An 11,417-nucleotide genomic window follows, 5' to 3' on the forward strand; every position below is an offset into this window, starting at 1 on the left:
CAGCCCAGTGCCCTACGGGAGTGGCCTAGATTGTGTATGCATTAGGCTGGCAAAACCTCTCTGTCCCTCCTCCCCACCCTCCTCATCATTAGGAATGATCCAGGCAGATTGTCTCCTATTCATCACCTGTGTTAGCATGGCACCTGTGCAAATGTTCAGCATGGAGAAAATGTTCCAGTGGCATTCCTAATGATGAAGAGGATGGGGAGGAGGGACGGAGGAGGTGGTGCAAAGTTAGGGCACAGATCTTTTAAGCCACAGCCGTAGGGCACAGGGCTGTAAGTTTAAAAGTTGTTTTTTTAAGACAATAACAGCATCACCTGCCGAACGGACCCCAGGAGAGATCTTGGATTAAAAGCAGCTATCTGATGGTACAAGTGATTTGGGGGGGGGGGGGGGGTCAGATTGTCGGTAGAGAGTCGCTTTAAGGGGTGGGCCACTTTTTATAGTAAAATTGTTCAATGTACAGTATTAGTAAATCTATGCAGTAGACTTACTGACTGTAGCTCCCTGTGTGCCTCGCAGTGCTGATATAAGGTACCTCTCCTCCAGGCTGTTCTGTCCTGGTCTGTATGCCGAATCGTGATTGTCCATAAGATAGATAAGCATATGACCATGACTCTCCCTCAGTGTCCTCCACTGAGTCTGTATATGCCTATGGAGAACACAGAGGGAGGGGCACGGTCACATGCTCCTCCATGTTTAGCCATCTTATGGACAGGATCACTGTTCAGCACACAGCCTAGAGGATGGGCATCTGATTTTAGCTTTATGGGGTACAGAGGGAGCTCCTGTCAGTAAGTGCTGTGATTACACTAGGTCCCCCCACACCCTAATGTTTTGTCAGACGTACCCACAGTCGCAGTGGGGTCAGACATCGGTATAGGGTATATGGGGCTCTCCCAATCAACCGCCAATGGATGATTTTGATAAAGCAAGGGGTCAGATGTGATGGAAAATCACAGCCTGAAACCTTTTTTCTAGTAGAGTTAAGTCACAGCCAGAGATCTTAAGACTCTCTTTCCAATAGAGAACACAGGAATGCCATCCTGAACATTCCTATGTTAGGAAAGACAGGGACCGGACAGAAGAAATAACTGACAGCTGAAGGGTTGTTTGGTGGTAAAGTAACCAACCCCTTTAATATAGTCTACTGGCCCAGATTCATCAAACATAGCTCAGGTTTAATTTTACCAGAGTGTATTAAAGTGGTTATACAGACTTAGGGCCCTATCACACCAAAAGATGTCTGACAGTTTATTTGACAGATTTTTTCAGCCAAAGTCAGGAACGCACTATAAGCAGAGAACAGGTCGTAAAGATGAGACTGAGACCTCTCCTCTTTTCAAATCCATTCCTGGTTTTGGCTGAAAAAATCTGTAAAATATCTGTCAGACATCTTTTGGTGTAATAGGGCCTTTAGAAATACACGTCTGCTTTCTTCTAGAAACAGCATCACTTTTGTCTCCAGTTTGATTGGGGTTTTGCAGCTCAATTTATTTGAAGTGAATGGAGCTGAATTGTAAAAACACACAACCAAGAGACAGGTTCAGTGTTGATTTTGCAAGAAAGTAGGTGTGCCCCTTTATGATTTAAAACCTGCGCAGTGATTAGTTGCTGTAGATAAAACCAGACAGTGTGGGTTTCAGGCAGCCTGATAATTCTGGGCCACTGTGTTATCCCACTGATAGCAGCTGTCAGCAGATGGGAAGACAGAGTCCATAAAGGAATGCACATGTGAACAACAATGTGACAATATCCTCAGTTAGTATTTAGAAGCCTCAAGTGATCTGAAAATAGGTTCTTCGCATTATTATTCAACCATGAACTATGTCATATAAAAGGTTGTTTTTCCCAAATCTCCCCTAGGTAACATAAGTAAAGTTGGTGTTATCCTATGCCACCCTTACCATTCATTTGTATAGTTGGTGTCCTGGGTGATCAAAGTATGACATCTAATATTCTATTTAAACAATAATGTCCATCTGAGTATAACAGTTGTTTGATTATTTGTGTTGCTGTCGGACTGCTGTTAGCTTGAACTAAATTGGCCATTCTTCTCTGACATCTGCTATTGACAACCCATTTTTTAGAGAGTGACCTGCACAACCGAAACGGTTCACAACTTAATTAAGGGCAGTCCTTGCCCCAGGAATTTTAAGACCCTACAAATTAGCCGAAAATCCCATACTGTTCTAAACAACAAGCTGAATTTTGAATGGAATATCCCTTGTGCACTTACATGCAAAAGCAAGAATGTAATAAAGGCCCTTCCTTAGGGTATATGCACACTACGGAAATCACGTAGATAACTTGCCGTGGATTCTGCCTGCCTACGCTCCCGCTTCTGACGGTCCCATAGACTCCATTCTATGTGCAGGCAGATTCCCCCATCCCCCCATAGAATTGTCATTATAGTGCTTGAAAAGCACTATATTGTAATCCGTATTCTTCTTCTTGTTCTTCTTCTTCCAGCCATTTTTCTGCGCGTAATACAGCCCAAACCGCTTTACGCAAAGACTCCGTTCAAAGTGCGTTTCGAAGCCCTCGGCGGTGTGTGGTGTGCTATCTATTTTTCGTTTCAATCAGATTTGTCGTTTTTAAGAAATTTACGTTTAAAGACCCCAAATTTCCCATAGAAAATAATGGCCCATTGCAAATAATGGCCACACTCTAACCGCTAACAGCCAATCACAGCACATATGCAAATAGCTGAGATATAGCAGCCAACAGGAACTCTAAGGTCTTGTCAGGCATGTATCACAACATCCACAGTCACATGTCCACTATTGGCCAATAGAAGATGTAATTAATGGAAGGTCCTTAACGATTTTGTCTCACTGACATGAGTAAGATTGTCATGGTAACCGAGCAATGATCTTTACCATTATAAGTACCCAGATCGCTCTTAAAGGGACCCAGGTCACCCATAAAGGAACGCAAGTTGCTCTTAAAAGGGACCCAAGTCGCTCTTAAAGGGACGGGAGCCATGTCGCTCTTAAAGGGACCCAAGTCGTTCTTAAAGGGACCCAAGTCGCTCTTAAAGGGACGGGACCCAAGTCACTCAAAAAGGGTCCCATGTAGCTTTTAAAGGGATCCAAGTCGCTCTTAAAGGGACGGGACGCTAGTTTCTCTTAAACGGACGGGACGCATGTTGCTCTTAAAGGGAACCAAGTAACTCCAAAAGGTATGGGACCCATGCCCTTTATGAGCGACCTAGGTCCCTTTAAGAGCGACCTGGGTCCTTTTAAGAGCGAAATATGTCCCTTTAAGAGCGACCTGGGTTTCTTTAAGAGTGAAATAGGTCCCTTTAAGAGCGACCTAGGTCCCTTTAAGAGCGACCTGGGTCCCTTTAAGAGCGAAATATGTCCGTTTAAGAGCAAAATGGGTCCTTTTAAGAGCGACCTTGGTCCCTTTAAGAGAGAAATAGGTCCCTTTAAGAGTGAAATTGGTCCCTTTTAGAGCAACCTGGGTCCCTATAAGAGCGAACTGGGTCCCTTTAAGAGCGAACTGGGTCCCTTTAACCCATAGCTGCACCAGGACGTTACTGAACGTCCTCGTACCGCAATGGGAGTTCAGAGGGGGGTCACGCGGCGACCCCCCTCTGAACTGCCGCGATCCCGGGTGCCGCATGTAGCCCGGGATCGCGGCTATTAAGTACTAATTAAGTACTTAGAAGCAGCTGTCAAAGTTGACAGCTGCTTCTAAATACTTGCTCATATCCATCCCTGGTGGTCTAGTGGGGGGATCGCCCCCCTGCGGCGCGATTGCGGGAAGGCGATCCCCGCATCCATCCCGGGCCGGGGTCTGCGCTGTAATGGCGCTGATCCCGGCTCGGCATTCTATTGCTTTTGGCTGCAGCAGCCAAAAGCAATAGAACACCGATCTCATGGATTCATGCAGTATAACTATACTGCATGGATCTCTATGAGAGATCAGAGTGCATATACTAGAAGTCCCCCAGGGGGGCTTCTAGTATATGTGTAAAGTAAAAGAAAAATATATTTTTAATAACACAAAATCCCCTCCCCTAATAAAAGTCTGAATCACCCCCCTTTCCCCATTTTATAAATAAAAATAAATAAACACATAAATAAACATGTTTGCTATCGCTGAATGCGTAATCGCCCGAACTATTAATTAATCACATTCCTGATCTCACACGGTAAACGGCGTCAGCGCAAAAAAATCCCAAAGTGCAAAATTGCGCATTTTTGGTCGCATCAAATCCAGAATAATTGTAATAAAAAGCGATCAAAAAGTCATCATGGCGCAAAAAATGACACCTCACACAGACCCATAGACCAAAGGATAAAAGCGCTATAAGCCTGGGAATGGAGCGATTTTAAGGAACATATATTTTCTTTAAAAGGTTTTAGTTTTTTACAAGCCATCAAATCAAATAAAAGTTATACATGTTACATATCGTTGTAATCGTAACAACTTAAGGAACATATATAACGAGTCAGTTTTAACCCAGGGCGAACGGAGTAAAAACAACCCCCCCCCCCCCCCCCCCAAATAAAAAAAAAACATTTTTTTTTCAATTTCACCACACATATAATTTTTTTCTGGTTTCCCGGCACATTTTAGGCAAAAATTACATCTGCCATAGCAAAGTACAATTAGTTGCGCAAAAAATAAGGGCTCATTTGGGTCTCTAGGTGGAAAAATGCAGGCGCTATGGCCTTATATACACAAGGAGGGAAAAACGAAAACGTAAAAATGAAAACTGGCTGTGTCCCCTAAGGGTTAAGAGCAACCTGGGTCCCTATAAGAGCGAACTGGGTCCCTTAAAGAGCGAACTGGGTCCCTTTAAGTGCGATCTGGGTCCCTTTAAGATCAACCTGGGTGCCTTTAAGAGTGAAATGGGTCCCTTTAAGAGCGTAATGGGTCCCTTTTAGAGCAACCTGCATCCCTTTAAGAGCGAACTGGGTCCCTTTAAGTGCGATCTGGGTCCCTTTAAGATCAACCTGGGTCCCTTTAAGAGTGAAATGGGTCCTTTTAAGAGTGACCTGGGTCCCTTTAAGAGCGACCTGGGTCCCTTTAAGAGCAAAATATGTCCCTTTAAGAGCAAAATGGGTCCCTTTAAGAGCGACCTGGGTCCCTTTAAGAGAGAAATGGGTCCCTTTAAGAGTGAAATTGGTCCCTTTAAGAGCGACCTGGGTCCCATTTAGCGTGAAATTGATCCCTTTAAGAGCAAAATGGGTCCTTTTAAGAGCGTTCTGGGTCCCTTTAAGAGAGAAATGGGTCCCTTTAAGAGAAATATGTCCGTTTAAGAGCAAAATAGGTCCTTTTAAGAGCGACCTGGGTCCCTTTAAGAGCGAAATGGGACCCTTTAAGCATGAAATTTGTCCCTTTAAGAGTGAAATCGGTGCCTTTAAGAGCGACCTGGGTCCCTTTAAGAGTGAAATGGGTCCCTTTAAGAGCGAAATGGGTCCCTTTAAGAGCGACCTGGGTCCCTTTAAAAGTGATCTGGGTCCCTTTAAGAGCGAAAATATGAGCGAAATGGGTCCCTTTAAGAGCAACCTGGGTTCCTTTAAGAGCCACCTGGGTTCCTTTAAGAGCGACCTTGGTCTCTTTAAGAGCGACCTGGGTCCCTTTAAGAGCGACCTGGGTCCCTTTAAGAGCGAAATGGGTCCCTTTAAGAGCGAAATGGGTCCCTTCAAGAATTAAATATGTCCCTTTAAGAGTGAAATGGGTTCCTTTAAGAGCGAAATGGGTCTCTTTAAGGTCGCTCTTAAAGGGATTCCTGTCGCTCTTAAAGGGACGGGAGCCAAGTTGCTCTTAAAGGGACGGCACCCAGGATTAAAGTTTATCTTAAAAGAAAGTCACTGGTAAAGGGGCGCTCTGGAAGTCATTGGTAAAGGGGCGCTCTGGAAGTCACTGGTAAAGGGGCGCTCTGGAAGTCACTGCTAAAGGGGTGCTCTGGAAGTCACTGGTAAAGGGGCGCTCTGGAAGTCACTGGTAAAGGGGCGCTCTTTTCAAGCACTATGTATTTTCCTGGAAATGCAAATCTAGTTTCAATTTTTTGGGCGGACAGCGGAATCCACCTGACCATAGAATGGAGTCTATGGGATGGGCGGACAAGCGGCTGATTCCGCGCTGAGTTATCCGCGACATTTTACTAAGTGTGCATATACTCTTACAGGGAAAATTTCTTAAACTGAAAGAACATTGTAGATTTAGTATTTACTAATAGGGATCAGATGTCTGAAGTTAGAGTGCAAGAAAATTTAGGTTCTAGTGATCATCAGTGTTTAGGATTTGACATACAAACTCCGTGCAATCCTATTCTACAAGAAGAGTATTGGATTTTAGAAAATCACATTTTAAGGAAATTGGGGAGTATTTAGGTATTGAATTAAAAGGGTGGGATAAAACTTTTGGAGCCAGCGCTCAGTGGGCAGTACTAATAAAGTAGTAAAAATGCCATATTAACAGCAAATAGAGTACATGAATGAGAAATTAGCAAAGGTAAAAGGAAGGAGAAATCATAATGGTTTACTAGAGATGTAATGGCTATATTAAAATGAAAAAATTGACAGCCTATAGGAAGTATGAAGAGACTGAAAATGTAGCTGACAGAGATACGTATAAAATTATACAGAAGGAGACAAAGCAGATTACAAAAGACTAAAGACTCAAAAGAGGAAGAAATGTCAAAATCTGTTAAGGAGGGGAATAAAACCTTCTTTAGATATATAAGTGAGAGGAAAAAGAAGAAAAACTGCAGCATTAATAAGATATGTAATGGGAAGAAAAGGTTTATTGATGGAGATAAAGCGGTCGTCCAGCACGGGCGAAAGGCTGTAGGACAATGGGGGAGAATAGGTAACTAATAATAATAATAATAATAATAATAATAATAATAATAATAATAATAATGTACTTATTTATATAGCACCAGATTCAACAGCGCTAATAGGTAAACATTATTATTTTTCACGTAAAAAGCACAAGCTGTATCAAGACGTGTATAGGTTCAGTAAGCAAGCGCTGATCTAGCAGATCAGCATTTGCTTACTCATGTATCTTATTGGCAGTTCTGTTTTAGCAAAGACTTCAGAAGAGAAGGATTTAGGGGTAGTGATTTCTGACAACCTTAAACGGAGTCACCAGTACAACTAGGTGGTAGGGAAAGCTAATCGTATGCTGGGCTGTATAGGTAGAGGTATAACCAGCAGGAAGAGGAAGACCACATGTGGAATACTGTGCCCAGTTCTGGAGACCTCACCTACAAAAAGATATTGATAACATAGAGCGGGTCCAAAGATAGACTAAAAAGATGGTGGACGGTCAGAAGCATGGAACATGGCAACAGCATAGACTTAATCTGTATAGTCTGGAGGAAAGAAGGGAAAGGGGAGGCATGATCAAAACCTTTAAATATTTTAAAGGACTAAATAAGGTTCAAGAGAGAAGTGTTTTTAATAAAAAAAAACTGAAAACAAGAACAAGGGGACACAATCTGAGGTTAGTTGGGAGAAAGATAAGAAATAACATAAGAAAATATTACTTTACAGAAAGAGAATTACATGCTCGGAACAAACTTTCAGTACATGTGGCAGGTAAATCTACAAAAACATGATTTAAACCTGCCTGGGATAACCATACATCTATTCTAAGATAATAAAGGAAATACTAAAAGGGCAGACTAGATAAATCAGGTGGTCTCTTTCTGCCTACAATCTTCTATGTTTCCATGAACCTTTAGAGCCACATCTGTGCCAATTGACCAACACAGTCTACCTGTGCCCAATACAGAAGCTAAATATGCAAAACAAAAGTCCGTGGAGCCTCGGTTGCCAGACTCAAACCATCGACCAACAAAACACAGTAATCACTGAACTCAAGGAGATCAGTGAAAAAATTCCGATGAAGTTCTCACTCAAGAGTCTCCACTGATGCCCCCAAAAATGTAAACATGCAAGACGAGTCCGTGGAGCCTCAGTTGCGAGTCCCAAAACATGGGATAGCCAGATATCTCTAGCCTGTTGCCACGGGTGCCTCCATGATGGGGAGTGCACCACACCACCCTGAAAGATAGCCCCTTAAGTTCCACTCGGTTGCAAGTGTTGGAACATAAATAGGGAAACAACAGGGTAGCCCCTTTTTGTCAATGTCTAACTCAAGGTGTGAGTATTGCGATCATGACGTGGGCTTGCCAAGGCAGGCATCCATCCACAGACAGCTGTTTCGGGGTATTTGCCCCTCGTCAGTGTGGAGCAGGATTCTGGCTAGTTGGGACAATGACAAATCGACCAACAAAACACAGTAATCACTGAACTCAGTAATCACTGAAGGAGATCAGTGAAAAAATTCCAATGAAGTGCTCACTCAAGAGTCTCCACTGATGCCCCCAAAAATTTAAATATGCAAAACAAGAGTCCCTGGAGCCTTGGTTGCGAGTCTCAAAACACGGGATAGCCAGATATCTCTAGCCTGTTGCCATGGGGTTCCTCCATGATGGGGAGAATACAGAATACAGAAGCTATACAGAGGATACAATGCAAAGAATTCCAGAGTATATAGTATGTTAGGGTGCATTCACACGTATAGAATCCGCAGCAGATTTGAAGGTGCAGATTTGATGCTGTGTTCAGTTATTTAGATGAAATCTGCTGCGGATCTGCACCATCAAATTCACTGCAATACGGTATGTGTGAAGCTACCCTTAAATACGGAAACTATAAAAATAATAAAGATTATTTTAAAAATCTATAGCATTATTGCTAAAGTTTGCAATTATTTTATAATATAACCAGGACAGTTTATTCCAAGGCAGCCATTTTAGAGTTGCATATTAGTAACTTCTATCAACATCTGATACTAAAAAGAAAACAAGACTTCTTAATGTAAAAGGTTACCAGTCCACAGCGGATTTTCTGCTGATCTGCAGCAGATTTCATCTAAATAACTGAACACAGCATCAAATCTGCTGCAGATCTGCTGCGGATCCTGTACGTGTGAACGCACCCTTACATATACTTTTCACTGTCACATTAAGCCTTGTTTGGCAGAATGCTGTTTCTGTATTTATATTTGTTATGTTATAACCTAGCACTTTGACTTGCAAATCTCTAAGGAACGACACATACTGTAGTTCTATACTCACTAGAATTTTACCTTTAGAAAACAGACTCTCATAGTTAGTTAGCTACGTAGTTACAGGATTGGAAAAGGTAAACTGTTGTGTTGAATAAAAACATATTGGCAAAATGAGAACATGAAAATTGATGAAAGATTGAAGTGTATATCTTTGAATTTGATGGCTGGGTTTCCTATATTTTCATTTTTATTTTAATTTCTATGGACCTGCAGATTTATGAGTGTATGTGAACATATAAAGTACAATAGACCACATACCACAAAAACCCAGCTCAGGTTTTCACAGAATGTAAATTACATTTTTAACAGTTTAAGCACTCTGTTAACTTAAAACCATCTACTAAATTTGTAAAGAGGTCATCAGGCTCCACAAAATTCCTGTTACCTGGCCCGATCCCCTTCCTCATCTGACAGTACCCAGTCAGCCAATAACTGGTCGTAGCATGAACCTGCCTCAGCTAGGTCATGATGTTGAGGAAGCCTTTTTTTTTTTTTGCTACGACTGTGACATAGGCTATTATTAGGCTTTTGTATACACTTTGTGCATACCTGTTTTTGTTGCTGTGCCATATATGGACTGTCCACCAGCTTGGATCCTTCTTTTCTTTTCATATGGTTCCCATAATGTGATCTCAAGTTCAGCCCTGCTGTCTATACAGTATTTCCCATTATGCCTCAGGCTTTTCAGAGGCATAGGGGGTGGGTCTCATCACACTGCCCTTGCTCTTCAATAAATTCTATCTAAAGGTCATAAAATGATAACAAAGTGACAGAGCAGGGTCCTTTAGTTATGAAATTCTCATGACTCTCGTGACTCTTCTGATTCCCCCAACTCTCAGCTGTATGCTGTGTGCTGAACGTCCAGTACTTTTCTAGGAGATGGAAGTCTACTCTACCCTCTATGGCTTATAAGAGCTAACAGGAGGCAGACCGAAGTTGCATCTCATACACCGAGATAGAATACACAGAACTGTCAGCAGATCCCAGAAAGGGACAGTGTAAGTCAGAGGTTTTCTAACACTACAATTAATCACTACAGTAATCTACTATATCACTGCTTTCCTGTCCTGAATAATGCTAAATAGATATGTAGCTGCATATTTACCCCTCTATACACAGAGGAGACATACAGAATATCAAGCAGGACAGAGCTTGGGGGGGGGGGGGGGGGGTTGAAATCAGGAGAGATTCTATAGATGCTGATATAATCCTATGGTTCACAGGAAGTCCCATACAGTAGATAGACTACAAAAACAATGGGGTCTGCAGAGGAGAGCATGCTTTGGACTGGTGGTAAAAATGTCACATGACACAGCGGACATAATGAAAACACTTAAAACATATGGATTCAACTGAGCTGGAACAATTACACCACAGGAATATTACTAGTGAGTTAGCATTATATGTCCAAAATGAATTTGCCATAGTGCTTCTTTAAGCAACATAATACAGATGTAGCTTACAGCTTACTGATAAATATTCTACTAAGAATAAACCAATTTATCATAGTTAGACAGCTTCTCTTCATCTTACTGAACAACAAACGCTTTAATCCTGACGGTATATAAGGGAAGTGGGCACAAGGATTTCCTGTACATAAACAAACAGAAAACACAAGAGTCACAGCAACAGCAAGAATGTTGCCAATCTGGAATTTGGTCACTTGGTCCTTGTTCTATGAAGGTATGCAAGGTTTAAAACCCTCTCTTCTATATACTATATAAGGCCACGTTCACACAACATATTTTTTCAATAAATAATGTCAGTTGTTGCCGCTATTTATTGAAAATGTCTAATGACATTGAATTTTATGGAATCTCGGCCGGAGTGTATACACACAGTATACACTCTGGCCGGGTTTCCATGTGGCCGCACTCAAAACAGACATGTCAGTTTTGTGCGGCCACTATACATTGAATAGTGGCCGCACAAAGTTGACAGTGCAGACAAGGCAAAGTGCGGCTACGGCAGGAAAGTTACATGACCTGTTGGGTCTTAATGTACTGTAATGTTTAGTGTAACACATATAAAAAAAAAAAACTAAATAAAACTACAGTTTTTGTGCAGTGTTTACTCTTGTGTTTCTCCCCCCCCCCATGTTCTGTTTTCGGTTGGACATATGCCAAACACATATAATGCAACTGGTTGCCAGAAACAGTGTTTCCTGGCTTCCATCTGGGAGGAAGAAGGGCTTGGTGTCTGTGTAATCTCAGGGAAAAGCCCATTGCACTCCACCGAAAAGTGAGAAGATAATAAATATAGGGGGTAACTAGAAGGATGCACAGTGTGGCTGTGACTGCACAGAG

General features: G+C 42.1%; 1 protein-coding gene across 3 annotated transcripts in view; it reads right to left on the minus strand.

Moving 5' to 3' along the window:
- Positions 1-9,786, minus strand: part of MYZAP (myocardial zonula adherens protein) — a 63,913-nt gene extending 54,127 nt beyond the window's left edge. Inside the window, exon 1 of one of the 3 annotated variants that reach the window (XM_069982301.1) lies at positions 9,661-9,785. In XM_069982301.1, coding sequence (XP_069838402.1) covers positions 9,661-9,723 — 63 coding nt within the window. In that variant the 5' untranslated portion in view covers positions 9,724-9,785. Of the gene's footprint in view, positions 1-9,660 lie in introns of all 3 variants that reach the window. The other 2 variants (XM_069982293.1, XM_069982310.1) reach the window with 2 other exon arrangements.
- Positions 9,787-11,417: the final 1,631 nt, after the last annotated feature.

Source organism: Dendropsophus ebraccatus, chromosome 1 (assembly GCF_027789765.1).
Source record: "Dendropsophus ebraccatus isolate aDenEbr1 chromosome 1, aDenEbr1.pat, whole genome shotgun sequence".
NCBI classification, from domain to species: domain Eukaryota; kingdom Metazoa; phylum Chordata; class Amphibia; order Anura; family Hylidae; genus Dendropsophus; species Dendropsophus ebraccatus.